At 42.7% G+C, this 22,500-nt stretch overlaps 1 protein-coding gene across 23 annotated transcripts in view; it reads left to right on the top strand.

The window, feature by feature from the left end:
* Positions 1-22,500, top strand: part of LOC147012859 (disks large homolog 1-like) — a 295,559-nt gene that overhangs the window by 220,607 nt on the left and 52,452 nt on the right. For 16 of the 23 annotated variants that reach the window (XM_085854163.1, XM_085854167.1, XM_085854164.1 and 13 more), the window contains 5 exons: positions 1-19; positions 2,418-2,532; positions 11,630-11,806; positions 12,300-12,375; positions 20,648-20,738. The exon at positions 1-19 is cut by the window's left edge and continues 84 nt beyond it. In XM_085854163.1, the coding sequence (XP_085710289.1) occupies positions 1-19; positions 2,418-2,532; positions 11,630-11,806; positions 12,300-12,375; positions 20,648-20,738 (478 nt within the window). Of the gene's footprint in view, positions 20-2,417; positions 2,533-11,629; positions 11,807-12,299; positions 12,376-20,647; positions 20,739-21,420; positions 21,467-22,500 lie in introns of all 23 variants that reach the window. The other 7 variants (XM_085854172.1, XM_085854157.1, XM_085854173.1 and 4 more) reach the window with 3 other exon arrangements.

The raw sequence follows: 22,500 nt of genomic DNA, 5'->3' as shown, positions 1-22,500 counted from the left end.
TCGCAGTACAAACCGGAAGGTATGACTCAGAGATTGTTTATTAATTTAGTAATTGCATGGTACAATCCAGAAGGTATGACTGGGGATTATTTATAATTATTAACTCACCTGGTCTTTTGTCCGGTGAGCTGATGCAATGGAGCAGTGTCCAGAGGTGAGTGAGTGAGTCAGTAAACACTTCAGTCATTAGCACTTGAACCAAAAGCACAATTTTGATGAAACTTGGCCACAAGCTTCATATCTCATGCCGAACGAAGGTTTATTGGCCGCATCAACATCTGGGTTAATTAAGGGGTCTATTGGTAGGTGGGGTTGATACCTCAAAATAGGTATTTGCTCTCTTCTACGAAACTACACACACAATTTCAATGAAACTTGACCACAACCTTCATCACCCGTGATGTACCAAAGTTTGTTCACGGCATTAAAAATATAAATCGGTGTCTCAGGAGGTCTGCAGGGGGTTTCAGTGACTGTTGCTCCTGATCCAGGTGAGCTTGAGGATGCTCGGTCATATTTTTAATGTAACAATCATCACATAGTACACACAGAAGAGAGAACTGAGGGATTGTTTATTAATGTAACAATCATCACGTGGTACAAAGCAGAAGGTACGACTCTGGTAAATTAATAATTATAAACAATGCCCATCATCACATGGTACAAATCAGAAAGTAAAACTCAGGGTTTATTTTTTAATTTCACAATCAACGCTCAGTTCAAACCAGCAAGTACGATTTAGGGATTGTTTATTAATGTAACAATCATCACGTGGTACAAAGCAGAAGGTACGACTCAGGGATTTTGTTGAAGCTCTGTGGCTGATTGCATTGGTGAATGAATGAGACACTGCTTGGAAATCTCCACCATACACATCATACGGCATAGCAACGGCAACGGCATTGCCTAGCAACGGCATAGCAACGGCCCTTTAAAGTGATCAAAAAATCGAAAAAAATTAAAACAAAAATCGAAAAATCGAAGCTTAGAGTTCTGTGCGCAATCTATCTTGCTCCCTTCATGCCAATTTCAATCCCTAACAAAAAATATTTGTAGGAGGAGATAGGTTTTTGGCGAGTACATGTTGAACATTTCAGAAACGGTTCATTGCGAATATCTCTAAGAGAAAGAGACTGATTTTATTGAAACTTGGATGAAATGTGTACAATGTGGCTAGCATGTACACTAAATGAATGGTTGCTATGCACACCTCCGTTGGTTAGCAACAGCTAAAATACTTTATCGTACATCGTACACTTACTGTGGGCTGTACAAAAAAAAGCAATACCTCCGAAACTGGACCTCCGAGGGACCTGGATTTTTTGTGCCCAAGGAGAATGTCTTACAGCATCATATAAAAAAATAAAATCTTGAGCGAATAGATAAATGGAATTACTAGGGCTGCCATTTGTTAGAGTCTCTTTGGAAACATGGCTGAAATTTCACAAGGCGGGTTTCTGGGCACAAACTAAGAGGGCTGTGATAATCATATTTATTGTGCTAAATTCATTGATAGCATGTACATGAATATCGGCTAGTCGCGTCGGCCAGCTTTCCATCTAGAGCAAGCAGCCATGTCACCTACCGGCTTGTCTTGTTTGTTTGTTTGTCCGGGCGATATCTCAGCCATCCTTTGAGCGAGGAAGCTAAAATTTGGACATGACAGTGAACAAGTGATTTGGCTATAAAGGGTATTTTTGATTTATTGATTAATCAATTAATTATATTCATTTTTCGATGAATTACTTAATTTTCATCGTTACAGATTCGGATGAAACAATGGTGGTTTGGGGATACGATTAGGCAATTGATTGGGAAATCAATTATTTTACGATTATTATTTATTTTAATTATGCAATTAATCACTGAATCAATCAATTATTGCACACCGCTCATATGCTGCATGGCGAGTAAGTATCATTTGTCCACATAAACAAAGTATCATTTATACACATTTGCCTCAGAAGTGCACCGCTCCCTCCCAATTCCGTATCCATGTGTTGCACGGTGGCATCGCCGGGCGCCAAAGACGCCCGGGCAATGTCGCATGCTGGAAGATTTATTTATTTGGCATGAGGGCGGTGTACTTTGAAGATACCTGTACTTGTCATTGCTTTTCTTTTCCATTGTTTCATGCACCTCTTCAGCCTCTTCTCATTGCCTTTTTATGAGGGTGTGTTTGAAGTCTGTTGTTCTTGGTGTTAACCCTCCATGCTTTAATCAGTTTTACACCATCCAACTGACGTATGCAACTCCACAGATCAGCATAAATTGGAATAACCGGTATTTTATTTTTCTCTCGGGTGAAGTCAAGGCTCAGGGAAGAGTTAGATGACACTGTGGTGGGATATTGAACTAATATTGTTGTGCAAGGGAACTGGGGGAGAGAAATCCAAAATGAATGTCCATGTGTGCAGAATACAGCCGCTTTGAAGCAAAAATCCATGATTTGCGTGAGCAGATGATGAACAGCAGTTTGAGTACCGGGTCGGGCTCTCTCAAGACGAGCCAGAAACGGTCACTCTACGTAAGGTATGATTTTACCCTTGCACTCATTATTATATGGTATGGACACGCTTACTTTACGTGTTTCTCTCAAAGCCATTTGGTGATTTTTTTTCATAGACTTTCTCATTCTTCACCATTAAAGATTCATTGTGTGACGTCACACACCGGGAGGTGAATCCTCAATGAAATGCTCATATTTTAGTAAATATCATATTGGAGGAATTTGTTTGGTCGGTGACCTGTTCACCTCCTGAACAAATCGAAATTCACCTTTGCCGTGCTGCAGCAGCCGAACTCTACTCAATCCTGACACTTTATCAAGTGATACAAACCCCCACCCTTTATTTTTAATATTCTTTCCTCACCCCCCCCAATCCCATCCCCTCTCCACCACCCATTTACTTCTTGTTCTTTTTGTCTTTATGGTCACAGTTTTTCAAACAGTTAGTACCTTTTTATTTCTCTGCTAACATTCAAATCGGTACATTTGATTACATCACCTTTTATGATCAAGATTTCCAGCAATAAAGACTTTGTTCCTGTGCCCTTTACTGAACGGCCGATTCTACAACACACAGTTATAACCTCTGGAAAATTGTGAACAAAAATGAGGTTGATTAACTCATTCATCGGCTTTGCCAACAAAATTCCTCACCCACTATGAAAAGCTTTGAAAATAAGTCCTGATATTTAAAATGACACACTTCCTGTCTGTTGCACCTGACCCGTCACCTCCAAGGAGACAATAATACTGACAATGCCTGTATGTCTTACTAGTTAAATGTCGTGCACAATGTTAAGGAAGTTAAAGGAGACTTTTTTTCCTGGCCGAGGTATTGCCCTCTGCAGCATGTTCAGTGGAGTTTTGATTTGCTGGTCAATCCAACCTTTTGCTTACTTCCTGTTCTCGGTGAGCAGTAATAATTATTCCTCACTTTGGACAAGCAATCTCCATACCCCTTGGACATTCAAATGCAATAATCTCAAGCTTCCTTCTTTACCTTAAATGGATAAAACTGATCTCACAGCTGCTGTGAAGCAATGTGTGGAAAATCTTCATTTTGATTGGGTACTAAAGAATCATCGATCCTCAACTGCTCTTTCACAAAAAGATTGACTTCATTTGTATGTAGTTTTCCTGTTATTCATGCTAAAACATTGCCTTCTGAGTTATCCCCTTGCAGGGTCATGTGGCTGCTCCACATTCAAACTTTGACACTCGTTTCATTGTATGCGACCTCCAACAACCTAAAACGGAAATGAAAGCAATTCCTCGCTTCTCCCATATCGTGGGTTGAGAGGCATAGTGTTGTAACTGCATTTTTGGCGAGGTTGAATGGAATGGCTCTCATGTCTAACAAAACACCATTTATCTTTCATTTGCGATTTGCAGGAAATGGGAAATTTTCAGTTTCAACATTATGTCTCTCAACCCACGAAATGGTGTTTTGTTAGACATGAGAGCCATTTTCTTTGGTTTCGCCACCTTCCAGAGGCTGTTCTGTCTCACTTTTTCCCTCTATAGCTTCTTATCTAGCAAGCAGTGCATCGCCATGTAATGTCATCCTCAATTCTGACCGATGATCTTTGTTACCTCCATTAACCTTTCCAAACCCAATCACCTTACTTGCTAGTTTTGGTGTTTCCTCCCTCCCACCCTTTTCCTCTAAATTCATTCCATATGTTTGTCCCACTGTCAATTCTACCTTGCCCTTGTGTGAGCCTCGCTCATCTAAAAATAGAAAAACGTGATTGTAATTTATGCCACACATGCACCGCGTGCATGGCAAACGTGCTTCTGGCGAATCGGCTACCGGGAATTCCCCGATTCGCCCTATGTTTTTGATCGTGGGTGGAATGATTTGTGACGCAAATAAAACTTTTATTAACAAAATGAATGTTCACTGAGAACAATTGGGAAAGGAAACAAACCACATAATCTAGAAAATTCTAGACTGACTCCAAACATAATCCTATGCCTTAATGACACTGATGTACACCAAGGAAGGAAGATGAACAAAAAGGAAAAATATAATTAGAGATGAACCGAGCTGTTTGCGATTTTATTTATTTAGTTCACAAGGGAACAGAAGCTGAGAGCTTGCAAAAGCTGGCACTTTATGTCGCTCAATGCAGCCATTCTAGGCAAAACGTTGTCATGCTGGCATCGTCAATTGTATCTTGTCACTTCAGATGAACTCCAACTGTCTACATTTGTCTCAAAGACAGAACACATTCCAACCACATCCACCATGTTTAGTGACCCGTGTACAACTGCTTACTCATATTCATTCCAACCGCCAGCTGCAAACTCTGCCTCGTTCAAGGGAGAACACCAACTGTCTGTCTCCTGGACGAACTCTCACCCAAGCCCTCCTCGATCATGACGTCTGCTCTCACGATTGTCTCCCAGCAAAACACTTTTTTGTCCTGATTGGGGGGGGGGGGCGGGGGGACGACAGAGGTTCAGAGACTTTACAGGCTTTGGCTAAGTTGAGATGCAGTTTTGTTTTTGCTACCTTTGATTGGCTCTGTGCCAGGACTTGACCTCATGTTCAAATTGTTCAATAAGAATACAGTCTGAAGCTCTGACATCACAGAGGCTTGTGTCACATATGATGTACTCATGAATGACCTGGAAAAAAAAGTCCAACAAAAACAGAATTTATAATCATTTTAAAATTTGTAATTCTCTTTTTGTCTGAACCTTGTATAATCAAAAACAGCTTGGCCGATCTACACGAAACTTTGCATCGATGCACGGGGTCATCTCTTGGGCAGGAAATATATCCACCTATCCCCCTCCCTCCCCTGCGAGAGTGGGGAGACTCCTTGCAATTTTCATCTGTCCAAGTGGTTTAACCACCAACCCCTGCCAGAGGGAGAGGTCTTCACACCAAGTTTTTCTCCCGGAGAGAGTGGTTATTACTCATGAGAGAAATAGCAGGCATTTTAACAGGAAAATTACAGAGATGAGAGGAATGGTGAGGAGCGAACTAGACACCTGCTCTCTGGCACACAAATGGGAATTCACACATATTCCAAACACACATAAATGATATAAGGCCTTATTTATTTTATAACTTGGTTTACACAGTACTTCAACTAAAATGTAGGGTCGGTAGGTCGAAATATAAATATAAATATAATTTCAATTTTTCGAAATTCTATATTTTTACGATTTGTTTTCGGATGTTCCATGAAAAAGACAAGGGTAGGTAGGGGGGAAATAAATATAAATCCCGGACCAGGAGGATCTAAGAAGACATTGAAGATGGAAGACCATTCAAATGCAGGATGCCCATGTTCAATGTATCATCGAATGTGAAAAACAATAAAGAAGGATTAAAACTTGTTTTTACAATATAGTCTGGCATGTTTGTCTTGTAGAATCCTGTTGGATCATCAAACAAATGGAAACGATGCTGAGAAAATTACTGTCCAAGTCGTAGATGTGCGCATGCACACCAGTGCATAGTGCCTGATATGATTAAATAAAAGTGTCTACTTGGAGTCGACACGCTCAAAACAGTCAATCAGAGCCATAACCAGCTCTTACTTTTCAGCGGGCATCTGATCGTACAGTCTCCCCATCTCCCCATTGAGTACATCAAAGGCTGATTTCTGATCCGTTGAAGGCTGAATATCAGCATCTTGCAGGGAAACTTTGACGTAATTGGCACCGAAATCTTTCAATACGAACAGCGGTGTACAACTTTCGACAGAAACAAAATCGGCACGATCGAGAGTAGCGTGCGAATCATCCCTGCTGCTGCACTGAATTGATGCAATCGTTCGGCCAGAATATTCGTCGTCAAGATGTTGTGTGATTAAATCACCAATACAGTCGCTCAAATTTATACCACTGACATACTTCTTAACAATCATTTTCGCCCCAGAAACCACAGTCAATCTGAACCACGCTGGCCACTGCTCAGACGCCATGCCCGAAGACTACTGCGCAGTTTGGTTAAAGGGGACTCGGCATTTTGGTGCGTGCACACGAAATGATATTTTGAAAATAAATGCTGACGTTTACATTTCGGGTTTTGAAACTTTTGCACCTTCGGCGGAAAATGTAAAAATATAAAAGGCTAAAAATGTGTTTTATATTTATATTTCATTTCGGCAAATATACCGTCGGCGGATCTGTAAACAGGTCAGGTCAGGTATGGGAGCATGTGCCAAAACAGCGCGTCGCTGCGTCCACTTTCCGCCGGTACTCCAGGGGCCTCCGTCTGGCCATCCCCCAGGCAGATGCCAGGCCCATCTCCATCTCCTTGAGATGATGGTCAACCTGTTGCAACCACGAGGCACGTGGTCGGCCCACTGGCCTCCTCCACTCATGAGAGTCCCTCACTGAGAGAATCTGGTCAGCAGGATCAGCGTCAGGAAAATGAGCCACATGTCCATACAGCCTCAACTGACGCTCACGGACTATGAAGGTAACAAATCTCATCCGAGTCTCTCTCAGCAACCGCTCGTTGGACACAAAATCCGACCAGCGATAGCCAAGGATTCTTCGAAGAGACCTGGTACCAAAGGAATTAAGTCTCCGTCTCAGATCCTTGGTCAGAGTCCAAGTCTCACATCCATAGAACAAGACTGGAAGTACCAAGGACCTGAAGACTTGGACTTTCGTCCTCCCGCCACACCCCATGATCCAGTGAATCCATGACTCCCCAGGCCCGACCCAGACGTCTATTGACCTCTGACTCACAGCCAGCAGAGACATGAATATCACTGCCAAGGTAAGTAAATCTCTCCATGACCTCAACATCCTCACCACAAACAGACACAGACAGGACAGCAGCATCCAAGATGTCACCGAAAGCCTGGATCTGAGTTTTGATCCAAGAAACCCGTAATCCCAGTGGCTCCGACTCCTCATTCAGCACCTCGAGGGCCCCCAAAAGGATATCTAAAGTCTCCGCAAAGATGACTGCATCATCTGCAAAATCAAGGTCGGAGATCTTGACATTCCCAAACGATGCACCGCAGCTTGATCTCTCCGACATCCTCCCTAAAATCCAGTCCATACAAGTGCTGAAAAGTGTGGGGGCCAGTACACACCCCTGATGAACTCCAGTAACAACTGGAAATAAGTCAGAGATGGTACCACCACACTTCACAGCACTCTCAGTACCAGAGTAGAGTTCAGACATCAGATCGATCAGTTTTGGTGGCACCCCACGAAGACCAAGAATCCTCCAGAGGACATCCCGATTCACTGAATCGAACGCTTCACAGAGATCAACATAGGCTGCAAGCAGCCCCTGCCGAAACTCTCGTCTGCGTTCCGTGAGGATACGAAGCGCAAGGATACGGTCAATCGTTGACCTCTTTGGTGTAAAGCCTGACTGCTCTGGACGCTGGTGCTCAAGCAGATGGTGGCGAACCCCATCAAGAATTATCCGAGAAAAGACCTTGCCCGGCACTGAGAGCAGCGTCACCCCTCGGTAGTTGTTGCAGTCTTGGCGATCACCCTTCCCTTTCCAGAGAGGAACAACAAGGCCCCACTTCCAATCAGTTGGGATGATGCCTGTGTTCCAGGCAGAGCACAAAACTGCATGCAACGACACAAGTCCAGCATTTCCACCATCCTTGAGAAGTTCAGCATTGATGCCACAGATCCCTGGAGCTTTGCCCCGTTTCAACTGTTTCACCGCAGCCCGTGTTTCCACAACCGAAGGTGGACCACAGTTGATTCGAGGGTCAGCAACAGGGATTGTAACACCCTTGACGTCCAACTCGACAGCTGGGGAATCAGCTTGGTACAACCGCTCAAAGTAACCGGCCCAGCGGGCCTTCACTTCAGACTCCTCTGTCAAGAGCCTACCACTCTCTGCTCTTACTGCAGTGCTCCGAGGGATGGGCTTGGATGAACACAATGCGCGAATTCCCCTGTAAGCGGGATGAGAATCACCTGTCCACAGGTGATGCTCTACCCCCTCACAGATTCCTCGAACATAGGCCTCCTTGTCCACCCTCAGTGCACGTACAGTTTTACGCCTCAGCTCCCTGAACAGCTCAGCTCTGCCATTCAGCCTGGCCCTGCGACTGGTCAATGGTATCCAGTGTCCCTTGAGAGACAAAATTCTTCTTCACCCTCTGGTGAGTTCCAAGACATCCACTGGCAACATCAAGGACGGTGGTCTTGAAGGCACTCCACAACTCTTCAGGACCCCCCAAAGCACCCAGACCCCGCAAGTGTCCACTCAACCTGTTCGCAAACTCCTCAGCTACTCTCTCATCCCTGAGCTTGCCAACATCCAGCCTAGGCTGGGATGGTACCATTCTCCAGGATTTAAGGTGCAGCTTTAGAGTTGCTACAACAAGCCTGTAGTCAGTATTGAGGAACTGAGCACTCCGGTAGACCCTGCAGTTCTGGATCATCCTCCATTGACCGTCAATGAGGACATGGTCAATCTCCTTTGCCACACCGCCAGCGTTGGAATACCAAGTCCAGCGATGAGCTTGTGGGCACTGAAACCATGAACCAGCCACCCTAAGTACATGACTTCATGCAAAGTCGAGGAACTTATTGCTATTCTGGTTCATAGTTCCTGGCCCATGGAGACCAACACACACCTCATAACCATCCCTATCAGTTCCAGTCGATGCATTGAAATCCCCCAAGACTAGAAGTGTATCTCGTCTGGGGCACTGATCAACCACAGACTCGAGCGTGGCGTAGAATGCATCCTTCACGGTGAGATCACTCGCCTCAGTCGGAGCATAAACAGAGACCAGGGAAATGGCACCTAAGGAGTGACGAATCCTGAATCTCATAATACGCTCGTTGACCGGTGCTACCTCAATTATCATTGGGGTCAGCTTATTGGACACAGCGACAGCAACTCCTTGGGTATGGTAACCATCAGAGCGACCAGACCAATAGTAGGTGTAACCACCCACCATTATCTCTCCGCAATCCGGTCTCCGAGCCTCAGAGAGAGCTGCAATCCCCATGTCCAAACGCTTGAGCTCAGATGATAACAGAGACAGGTGATCATCCTCTCTTAGGGATAGGACATTCCAGGCACCCACCCGAAGGGACCGCCTCAGGTTAACCCAAGGAGACTGCCGTCTGGTGGACGACACCTCAGCACCACTCCGACACACTCTCCCACAATCTGACCCAGGGATGTTACCCCGTGGTTTCCCTCCGATCATCAGAGATTGGGGGTCCCGAAGGCTTTGCCCCAATCCCGTCATCCGGTGAGCTGCCCTGCGAAGGGAAGCTGCACAGGAGGTACTCCCACGGAGTGGGTTTTCAGATTTTTTTGCGTTTTTGTGTTTTGCGGAATGAAGGGTTTTACAGTGGCCGGAGTGCAAATCCTGCCACCAACCTCCGAATAAAAAAGTAACCCAACTGCAGGAGGACGTCCGCAGACACAGTTGGGCACTAGATATGGATGGCCGTTGGCTCACAAGGAGCTCCTCCGCCATTTGACAGGTTTTGTTTTTAATCCTGCTGGGTGTCCATATCCAAACTGTAAACCAAGTTATAAAATAACTCAGGCTTAACTGACTTCATCAAATATGAACTTGTGTACGTGTGTACACCACACAACAAACACACAATACACACACACACACACACACACACACACACACACACACACACACCATACAAACATACATGTGGTGGACATAAAAATGTAAACACCAATGTGGAGTCACTTTATAGGGTGTTGGACCACCACCTGGGGCTAGTACGTCCTGTATGTGCCATGGCATAGTCTACCAGCTTCTGCAATTCTGCAGAACGGATGTGGCACCATTCTTCCATGAGAAAGTCAATGAACTCTCACCTTTTTGATGGAGGTGGAAAATGTTGTCTTGGGCATCGTTCCAGAATATCTCATAAATGCTCGATTGGGTTCAGATCTGGTGACTAAGAAGGCCATGACATCAGTGTCACTGAGAAGGATAACATCAGTGTCATGTTCATCAAACCATTGGGTGACCAAATGTGCTCTTATGGATGGGAGCATGGGTGGGAGGGGTCTCCTTGTAGCCATGCGAGCCATAATTTTCAGCAAACAGGCCTGTATAGGATTTTTATGCACGACCATAAGCATGCTGGGATATTATTTGCTTAATTAACACATGGGCCACACCTGTGTGGAAGCCGTTGCTTGGTGTCCCTCATTTACCCAGGTGTTTCCATTTGTTTTTTTTTTTGGTCCACTATCTGTACATATATACATCCGTACACACCCACCCACCAAGGCTCATGGAAGATTCAGGTGATGAGATATGTAAAAAAATAAAAAATTAAACCATGAGGCCACAGCTGGGTGCAAAAAGCCAGGGAATAAGCAAACAGGATATGAAGAGAGAGAAAAGGAAGGACACACAGTAACAAAGATTATTAGGGGAGATTAAACATCAAGGATAGGAGATTGCATGAGATGATGGTGCACTTCCTGCTTGACTTTCTGGGGGAGGAGTGTAATTGAACAGCCTCATGAAAGTGATTCCACAAACGAGAGAAAATGGCAATGGGAGTGTCGGTATGCAAACAGTGTGGATTTTGGGACTTTAACCAGGAGAGGCTTACTGGAAGAATGCATTAAGATGCAACTTTCGTTGTTGTCGTTTGTGAAAACATAGGACCACTCACTACTAAATGCATTTCCAGCTGATACACCGTTCCTTCCCCACAGTGTAACCAAGAAAGCTTCAAAATCCCTTTGTGGTAATGCTAAATCCCCCTTCCCCAACCCCCAAACCTCCTTGGGAATGAATCAATCCACAGACGTATTTCTGCCTTATTGACTATTGTCAATGTGGAGTGGATTCCTCCCTCTCCCCATCCCCCTCACCCCCAAAAGTTGAGCTGTAAAGCCTTTCCATGTGGGATTATATCTAACGTTAAATTATTATGGAGACATGGATCCATTGTGCTGATGTTGCATTTTAATCTTGATTCCTTATTTTATTTCTACACCACATATGTTTCATTCTGTCAAATTTGAGCTTCTCATTTTTGGAATCTCTATCAAATGTTATTTCTAAACACCAACGCTCCATTTTGAAAGCATGTAAAGCTGCACATACTAAGCATTGTATAATTTCAGTCCTTCGTGGGTGATTGTTTACATGGTTACAGGGCTTTGTTTGATTATGACCGGAGCAAAGACAGTGGTCTTCCAAGCCAAGGCCTCAGTTTTCGCTTTGGTGACATATTACACGTGGTGAACGCCTCGGACGATGAGTGGTGGCAAGCTCGACGCGTAACACCTGAGGGAGAGAGTGATGCTATTGGAGTAATTCCCAGCAAACGAAGGTATCACAAGACCCCCACTCCCTCAAATATTTGTGTGCTATTCGACCTGAAATTCCACAGTCCTTGTTCCTTCTTTGATTTCTTCACTTTGCTTTTGCCTGGCAACTTTCACTTTAACAGCTACAACCTTCTTTGTCCATGCATAACCTTTTGAGTATCGTACTTTCTGAACGAATTGAGGAGAATGTGGAGTTTCCTTATCTTGGTTTTATCGACCTGTTTGCATATTCCATGCACGCACTCCGAGGAGATGGTAATTTGAAATCCAACATTCGGAGATGAGCAAAATGGTATACGGGATTTGAACCTGGGGTCATAGAATCTTGAGCCGTGTTCAAATTGTCACCCCAAACATAGCAAATGCATTGCACATGTCAACATAGAAGTTCAATTTTGATTAAATAATCTTTGAATAATTCTTGTAATAAATAAAAATTACTTTTGAAACTTGAATGACTGGTTCACCTCAAAATTCCTTGATTATTTTATTCAGGGTGGAGAGAAAAGAGAGAGCCAGACTCAAAACAGTGAAGTTCAACGCACGATCTGGTACCACAGACAACAAATCGGTTTGTACCCTGAACTTCTTACACCCCCATAATTGATATTCAATAGAGCATATATATATATATATATATATATATATATATATATATATATATATATATATATATATATATATATATATATATATATATATATATATATATATATATATAGTCTGTCCATAAAGTCCTTGTGCAACTCTGAAATTTTCTAAATTTTCATAAACACAAGATAGAAACAAACTGTAAATGGTGCATGAAAGTACAGTTCATACTTTTGTTAATGTTCATGTTGCGAATGTTGTTTATCCCATGCACATAAAGTGAAAAGGCGGGTTAAGCAATTGGTTCATGTCCGTCCGTCTGTCTACAAACATCAGTTTATGATCGAGGTATAACTTATTTTAATTGAATATTATATTTTGAACACTAATTACGTCCACCACTGAAGGTGAAGGAGGTTGTGTTCACCCCTCTCTGTCTGTCTGTCTGTCTGTTTTTCTGTTTGTCTGTCTGTCTGTCTGTTTGTCTTTCTGTCTGTCTGTCTCTGTGTAGGATATCTCAAAAAGTTGTCAACGGATCCGGATGAAATTTTGTGGACATGTTAGTTGTTTGACATGAATGAACTGATTAGATTTTGGTGAAGATCCGGATCCGGATCCGGATCCGACTATTACAATTTTTTTAAGTGATTCTTCACCATTGAGAGATAGGGCAAAACCGATATATAGCAGGACATCTCAAAAAGTTGTTGATGGATTCGGACGAAACTTGGTGGACACGTTGGGTGTGTGACAAGGAAGAATTGATTCAATTTTTGTGAGATCTGGATCTGGATACGATAATTATTTTATTGTTAAAGTAATTCTTCACCATTGAGAGATGGGGCCAAAAACGATATATCGCATAATATTTCAAAAATGTATTGGGCCCAATATGTTCTTGTGGATCAGGCATTGCGTGATGGGGGTATGCGCTCTACTGAGTGCCCTTCTTGTTGTAACATGAATCGAAAAACAAACCTGTGGTTTTGCAGTTCTTTGGCTCTGAATTCATCCCGAATGCACAGGAATGAGATAATTTTCTTAATCTGTCTACCTGTCTAGCAATCAAACAAAATTGAAAATCATTCCAAACAAGAAACTTACTGTTTGAAAGGACATCATAAAGGATACTAACAGGCACAAAGAACTAATGTAATTTATTAGGGTGGCATGTAATACACACTGCAGAAAATGGTGGTAAAACTCGGAATTAATTTATTTGTACGATTTTTACAATCTTTATTTTATTTCAATTGAATTATACACTTGAACACTAGAGAACACAAATCACCTTCTTGTCACTTCCACGAACCTTCCAGTATTGTAGTACTTGGCCATGTTAAATAGGGTGTTGTATAATACTGCTTCAATAGTGCTAAACTTCCGGAATTTTCTTTAACGATCTTTAAAATCATTTTATCTAAAATTTGTACTAATTTGAAAACTGTATGCGGTAATGTGTTCTATAAGCTCTCAAGTTATGACTGTTAAGTCCACAATTCCCTCTGGGTTCTTGGACGAGTTGACATTTTCTGATGAGGTAACTTCTATATCAGCGATAAAGTCAATCACCACATTAACCGCATTTGGTTCTCAAACTATGACGATTAAATCTTTCACATATCACCTTAGGCCAAAGTCACATTTGCTCTACGGTGAGGATACGGCGGCCGTATGCCCTCTGAATTGACACAAACGTGCGGTGGCCGCAGAGTTTCTGCGGTGGCCTCTTGGTGGCCCTATGCCGTTTGGCTATCTTTTACAGTCCGTAGGGGTCGCTGTGGAATTATAACGTGGAGTTATAACTTTTTTAATTTCTACGTTCGCCGTAGCAATTCGACAAGCCGAAAAAAAAAAAACGGTAAAAAATAATAATAATAATAATAATAATGAACCCACTCGTTACCGTCCGTCTGGCCGCTCGTTCGCCTTAGGGCCCCCCTGCGGTCGCCTTGCGGTCACCTTGAGACTACCTTGCGTCTACCTTGAAAATTCTATGGCCGCCACAGGGCCCCCTTAAGGTCACCGTGCGACATCAAATCAAAGACCGTACGGCAACCCCACGTTTTTGGTCTCCACAATTTCTAAATACGCCGTGCGGCTCCCCGAAAAATAAAAACATATGTGACTGCTACATTGTGTGACCGTGGAAATACTGCGGCCACCGTATAATTGGTAGTGACCGTAGATTTTGGAGACTCCACGGCCGCTGTGGCAAATGTGACTTAGGCCTAAAGAAGAGGCTCCCTGCCACGATGCTTCAAATGTGAGATGGTTCTTGATCAATGTCTTCCCAGACAAGAGGATTGTTAGATTTGGACCAATTCCTTGGCCACCTTGTTCTTCTGACCTGTCCCCAATTGGACATTGCATTACTTTTTATGGGGCAATCTAAAACTGTTGTTTACTCATGAAAACCACATTATTTGGATGAGCACAGGGTTAGGATCACGAATGCAATTCATGAAATTACTCAGCAGCAACTGGAGAATGTTTTCAACAAGTTGGAGAATCGGATTTAACGATGTATTACCAAAGATGGCGCTTATGTGGAAACCTAAAATTTTCAACTGGATTGAGTAAACACTTCATGAATAATAACTTTAATTTGCCATTTATAGTTTGTTTATATCATATGTCCATCAAAAGCTATAAAAGTTCAAAGTTTCTCAAGGACTTCATGGACATCCTGTGTATATACTCGTATGTTGTTTTATTTTAACATGTTCCTCAGCTTAATTGATTTGGTGTCATTGTCAAGCATACTTGACATGGGGAGGGGGTTTGGAGGGTGCGGTAATCCTTTTTTACGAGCATTATTGTCATGGGAGGTGGGGTGGCGGTGGAGTGATAGTTTTGCGCGGCTGGTTGATTTGCTGGGATGGGCTGCGTTTATGTGGAGGGATAGGGGAGAGGTCAGGGAAGGGAGGGGGTGCAGGGGGTCATTACGTTGAAATTTGATATTGTGATTTTTGGAAATTAAACGATTTGTCAACAAAAATGTCTCTGCCCACTCTGCCTGGGCTCCCCCATCCCACCCCTCGCTCAGTCCACCCCATCTGCTCAGGCCTCACTTTTTGCATTGGCGATGTATTACATGTTGTAAATGCCTCATTTCATCCCACACTGCTTGCTCCGCGTGCCACTTGCTCTCCCTTCCCCTCCCCCCCCCACTCCAGCTCTCCCCTCCCTCCTGCCCCCCCCTCTCCCCATGCTGCCCTCCCCACCTGCCTGCATGCCTGCTTTTTGGGGTTAAGTGGGGTGATTTAGAGATGTCTCTTGGATGAGAGTGGGTGGATCTTTCAAATATTTTTGCATGCAAGAGATTGCATGACAATATTAGCCTTTCCCCTCCTCCACCGCCCCTCCCCCTCCACCCCCCCCCCCCACCAAATGTTTAATCCTTAGTGAAGTTTACTGTTTGTAAAATCTATCGAATTGCTTCACACTGATACTTACGTTTGACAATTGAATTGATCCGTGCCAGCTCTGCATCTCCTCCCAAGGCTTGCTTATTATTGCATCCCTGAGCACTTTCTCAGGGAGTGGTTTTGCTTCAACTAACCCACATTTTCTAATTGGTTTCCATTAACTATAATAACCAGAGAATGGAGCAGCATGACCATCATTCACCATTGCTTTCCTCTTACATTTCTCTTTCCATCAAATGATGTTTTTCGGGATTCTTGCATTTCTTTTCTTCTCAATTTGTTTTATTGTCTATTGTAACCAGAGGTGTTTATGTTGCTCGTTGTGGCCTTACTTTACTGAGTTAATTTTTTTTTTTTTTTTGAGAGGACAGGAGACTAACATGGCAAATTTTAATTGGCATCAAAAAGTGAAAAAGTAATGAAGAGCGCTTCAAGTACATAATTTGAAACACTGAAACATGTTATTGGAACAATGCATACACAGTCATGCGCCACTTAACGACGGGGTTACGTTCTGAGAAACGCATCGTTAATCGACGTCGTCGTTGTGTGAACATCATTTTTTTTTTTGTTTTCGAACACCGTACTTACACAAAACTACACACCTAGGCTATATGGTATAGCCTATTGCTCCTCGGATAGAAACCTGTACAGCATGTTACTGTACTGAATACTGTCGGCAATTGTAACACGCATCCAAGAGAGACGGAAGACACGTTAGTTTTACCTTTGTGCTGTTCATGACGGCCATCGGTGTTGTTAGCAGCAGCTTACAATCGCCTCTCGCATCGATTATAGAAAGATGAATAAATAGCGTTTGGATTTTATAAACATGTAATCATTGCATTGATGTTATATTTTATAAATGAAGAAACGAGCTCCTGTCAATTGTGATATATATATATATATATATATATATATATATATATATATATATATATATATATATATATATATATATATATATATTTTTTTTTTTTTTTTTTCGGAACAGTGCGATTGTTTTAACAGCATGAAAAGCTTCACCAAAAAGAAATATGTGTTTAATTTTGACTGTAACAACGATTTATTCGCGGAATTCTTCAATTCAAAGGTAATTTACTTGCTAGAAGGTAAACGTGCAAACATTGGTTCAGTTTGAAAGCCGATTTCCTTGAATCCCGATTTAGCACGACCCTGCTTTTTTCGCAATGACATTTTATGGACCTCAACGATCGCATTATAACAGGGCCACACTGTCGTTTATTATCATTATGAAGTATTATGTACTGTACAGCGTACATAATTGTATGTGCTATTTTAATACAACTGACAGCGCTACGTCGGCTACATCACTCGGCGATAGGAATTTTTCAGCTACATATTTTTTTCATTTTTTTTTTTTCAGAGCTGGTAGATCCGCCGTATATGCGATCCGTCGTTGCCCGGAACGTCGTTAAGCGGTGCATGACTGTACTATCATGACAAATACAAAAGGAAAACGGTTTGTGTGTGCTTTGCTTTACACAGAGTGATCCGGATCACCTTGGTTTACATGTGACAACACAGTTAACCCATCTCATTCTGGACCAACATGATTCCCAATGTCTATTTTGTCCCACAATTTGTCCCAGTTGTTTGGTTACCGGTTCACATTCTCACTGTTTATCCAAGTCCCTTCAGAATGGATCATGGTCACATCTGCACTTTGTGCTCATCAATCTATCGTTGCTTCTTCAGTCTTTAGATTCGATTTCAATATTCTATTTCACCTCATTTGATGCATGCTTCAGATCATTCTTGTAAGAAAATGAATCGCCTGTGTTAACTCCTTTGAATGGCCTATTGATGTCCCTCTACCCCCGACCCATCGTAATGGTTAGGTTTTCAACCTGAATCACGACTTTCATTAAATGGTTCCCATACCACCCTGAGAGTTTTGTTTATAGCTCCTACTCGACAAATCATGGAGTCTTGTCGCAACTCACTTAAGTCGTCTCGTTCAACAGCAAAAACTGAATGATGGACGTTTGGCTCGTGGTATGTTGACCTCAGCAACAGTGACTTAATTCGTATTAGTATGACAAGGCATAATATCACTACCTGTTTGACATATTGATTAGTCAGATGGCAAATTTAAACTCCCTATTTGTGACTTACACTGGCGTAGTTCATCTTCATATGACAAGGCGTGGTGTGCGTCATGTGCTTTTGCTTGTTTTTTATCGGCTAATCATGGACAAAAATAACTGAAATTAATTATACTGTCTTGTTTTCTGCTTAATAATGAATTAAATTATTCAGAGGCTAACTCCTTCCATAAATGTCAGAAAACGTACCACGGCTTTAAAATTGTAAGCACCACGGTGCCCGCTGAAGTTCATCATGTAACTGTTGTGCCTTATGGAAGTGGTCCATGCGAGCACCAGCATGCTGTGTCAAGTGAGCACCAATGTGTTTCAGGCCAATCCATTGTCATGTTCAAACACTTAGTTGAGACTCGGTTGAGACATTTTGTACAGGAAGTGAAATATCCGATAATTATAATTGATCGAACAATAATTCTTAATTTGCTTAACCAAAAGTGGAAACGAAAGACCATCCTTAAGGTGCTGTCACACCTTGACGATTTACCAAGTGTATGCCGACTTATGAAAAATTTGTCTAAAACGCTGGCACACGTCGAATACATTCTGGGTTAGTTTTGTATACGTTAAGAGCACGCTGAAAAACACTGCCATACGTCATAGTGCGCTGGCTTTCATCGTTGTACTTTGCGGTTGTCCTCAAATTTTAGCATGCTTGAAATTTTACGGCGTATGCCAGCGTATGACTCACACGTTCCGCTACACTGGCCATAAGTTGTAGGCACGTTATGCGATCGTTGACACACGTCGACACACGTTACTTGTAAGTTACTCATAAGTCGAAACACGTCGAGGTAATGATTAGCATACCCGAAACTTATTTATAACCTATGAATAACGTGTTGTAGGCACGTTACACGATCATTGACACACGTCGAGGCACGTTATGCGATCGTTGACACACGTCGAGGCACGTTATGCGATCGTTCACACACGTCGCGGCACGTTATGCGATCGTTCACACACGTCAAGGCACGTTATGCGATCGTTCACACACGTCGAGGCACGTTATGCGATCGTTCATACACGTCGAGGCAAGTTACCTGTAAGTTACTCATAAGTCGAAACACGTCGAGGTAATGTTTAGCGGACCCAAAACTTATTTCTAACCTATGAGTAACGTGCTTTGAACCTATGTGTAACGTACCTCCAACGCATATTGACGTATGTAGACGTATTTGATTGACGTCTTCCGGACGACCACAGAACTTACTGAACGTATTTCTAATTTACAGCTACGCTATAATGGCGTATTGGCAGCATTAAAAAAAAAAAACAACAACAATAACTTCCGATATTTCGTCACGTGCCGTGATGTCACGTCCGATTTCCTCTTCAGTTTGCTCATGTCTTATTCTTAGTTCCTCCTCTGTGAATATTTTCTGTTTAAGGATATTGTCACGTCGACGTCGAAACTTAAAAGCAAATGTCCGAATATATTTTAAAATTCGTGATAGACTAAAACAAATAATAATAATTGAAAAAACAACAACAACAACAACAACTTCAGATATTTCGTCACGTGCCTTCACGGAGCCAAGGAGAAAAAAAATGTGCCTTGACGGAGAAAATAAGTTTTGGAGATGCCAAACATTACCTTGACGGAGAAAATAAGTTTTGGGGATGCCAAACATTACCTTGACGTGTTTTGACTCATGAGTAACTTACAAGGAACTTGTGTCGACGTGTGTCAACGATCGCATATCGTGCCTACAACTTATTCCCAGCATAGCGGAACGTGTGAGCCATACGGCGAGTACGTCGTAAAATTTTCAGCTTGCTTGAAATTTCACGACGTACAAGATGTACCATGAAATATGACAGCATACTTCATCGTTTTTCAGCGTGCTCTTAACGTATACACAACTTACCCATACGTATTTGACGTGTGCCAGCCTTTTAGACACATTTTTCATCGGTCGGCATACGCTGGCTAAATCGTCAAGGTGTGACTGCGATGTTGACACTTTCAATTCTCAGGCGGTTATGATTTAAATCGGCGTGCAGCAGGTTTTTAACAGGCTACGCCACGAGTTCGTCGGCGATACGTGCAGCGCGCTATGCCTAAGTTAGACTATCGTTGGGCATAGGTTGTGAACGCCGACAACAGGTTAAGCATTCGTTGGTATAAGTTATCTATAAGACATCGAAACGTTCTGTGCCCGTTACTAATATGTTATGCATACGACCAACACGTTATGAATACGACCAAAACTTAAAAAAAAAAACATCAAAATTTCAGCGTACGCCAACGTTTTAAATACATTTTTATATGTTGCCATTGCTGGCTAAATCGTCAAGGTGTGACAGCACCTTTATCGAGCTCAAACAGTTGGGAACCAGGTAACTGAGGTTCTGCTTTAATTCCCCTTTCTTCCATTATTTGGCTTCTTGCATCATCGAGACAAACCTGTCGGCCTTACTAAGATCGTCTTCGCCTTATTCTGCCACACGCACGGTACATGATTATTTTCGCTTTCTCTCGTTTGAGCTATTATTACAGCAAAGAAAACTTGTTGGACAACAGTAAAGTGCATTTTAAAGGCTATATAATGGAGATTCTTGTTTTGATTTTCTTTTTGTTAATCCACTGTTCTGTCATGGACAACGGTTCACTGTAGTATCCATTCCACCTCATCCCTTCTTCCTCCATTCCCACCACCTCCCACCCTCCTGATACGAAAAAAAACACCAGTCAAGCATGATCGACAGGCGTAGAAAAGGCCTGCTCTCCCGAAAGTTTGGCTTTGGCAAAGGCATTGAGCAGGACTCGAGTGATCTTGAACGTGAGTATTAGGCCAAGGCCACCCCGTGTGTGACCACTTACCCTGGCTCTTCCTGCCATGGCTGAGAGATGCAGAGGCTTGGCGTGTCCTCCTGGTTTGCTGTGATTTGGAAATGGTTCATTTCTTTTTTTTTTAATGGCATTGCTCCGTCTCAATTGTTAGTTGCATCAGTAGTGCAGCTCATTGGTCGTTTAAGGACCATCCTGCCTCCACATGACCAATTCTATGCATTGCCAGGAGAGGTGCTTAACCTAGTCTCCTCTACTCTTTTGCCCCAGTCCAGCCAAGTTTCATATGGAATTTGTCATTACCAAATTGGTCACTTGCTTTTTGGTACTGATCTGTTTCCATCTTGTAGTATCTTCCTGAATTTATTTTTCTCATTTCGCTGAACGAGAGATTAATGTCAGTTTAAAATTTATTCTCAGTGTTCAAGGTTAGCTTTTGCTCATGAGCTCATGTGAGAAAGTGTTTGATTTGGAGAATTTAACTGATTGATCATGAACACCTTGTCATAAAGCACAAACTTTCTGCATAAATGGAAAGTAAAAAACTTATTGAGGTGAGTGGGCAAGGGGTTGAGGAGCAAGGTTCTTGACATGTCATCAGAGTAGTGTGCAAACTTTGTTGATGGTTGTCATTTCGGTTTACCTGCCTGCCCTGCGCTTCCCATGGGGATTAGGACTTTCCAGGGTTTGGCGATGAAGGACTAAGGTCACGGGGACTGAGTAAGTTTGCTGCACTTGGTTTCACATCCACGCTCGATGTGCACCCTTCATATTGTACCATTTTCCTAGGACCATCTTTCTGTGCTTGCTTGCTGAGTGTTTATTAGCATGTATATCGGTGTCAGCTGTGTTCACATAGCCATACACACCTTTACCTGTGCTGCAGGCCTGCCACCACCTGCTTTCATTGTCGGGCTTTCAGGCATGCTCTCTGGTGCCCCCAACTTCTTCCTTTGTTGACTTGACCCCTTCCATTCCCCTCTGTCCCTCCTCACATTCCTTTCCTTCTCACTGACTTTGCCCTTATTTCTCACTTCCCAACACCACTGTAGTTCTTCTTTTCATCCAACCCCTCCCCCCACCCCCTGCACTCTTGTTATTACTCACTCTAAAAGTGGGGGTAAAAGTAAAAAAAAAATTACTCTATTACCCTGCACTCCTCCTCAACCCTTTCCATTCTCCCTTCTTGACTTTGCCCTTCTTTCTCACCACCCAACACCACTGTTCTTCTTTTCATCCTACCCCTCCTGCCTCTCCCAAAAGTGTCTTCCCCCCAATGCTCCCCCAAATCCTGGGCTGCACCCCTGCCTGTACTTTTTTTTGTTTGCTTTACGACCCCTCCCCCTCCCCCTCCAATTTATCTATGGTACAGTAAATGATAATATATATATATGGTGCCATCTTCAGCCTGCTTCATTAAGTTATGATGGAAATCAAAGCTGCATTTCTAACTGACTGTGCAAAACACCTGCTTTGTGTAATATAATCAGGCTGGGAGAAATATTGCTCGGCAGGAATGTAATAATTGTGCAGGACAACAATGGGAGCATGAATTACAAACTGGATTTTTCACAAGAGAAAAGAATCTTGTGTGACCGATTTAATTAGTTAAAATGCAATAACCAGAGACAAGACGACCTTGCCACATCTTGTTTTCACGCCTGACCTCGGTACAGGTTAAAGAAAAAGTTATAAACCTACTGCAGGTAGTCCATGAGTAATAACTAGATGTGGATTCCACCTTATGCAGCTGA

Source organism: Eptatretus burgeri, chromosome 14 (assembly GCF_056783735.1).
Source record: "Eptatretus burgeri isolate ZD-2024b chromosome 14, Ebu_testis_v1, whole genome shotgun sequence".
Classification (NCBI taxonomy): domain Eukaryota; kingdom Metazoa; phylum Chordata; class Myxini; order Myxiniformes; family Myxinidae; genus Eptatretus; species Eptatretus burgeri.
The sequence above is the reverse complement of the archived record's forward strand: the minus strand, read 5'-3'. Positions and strand labels throughout refer to the sequence as shown.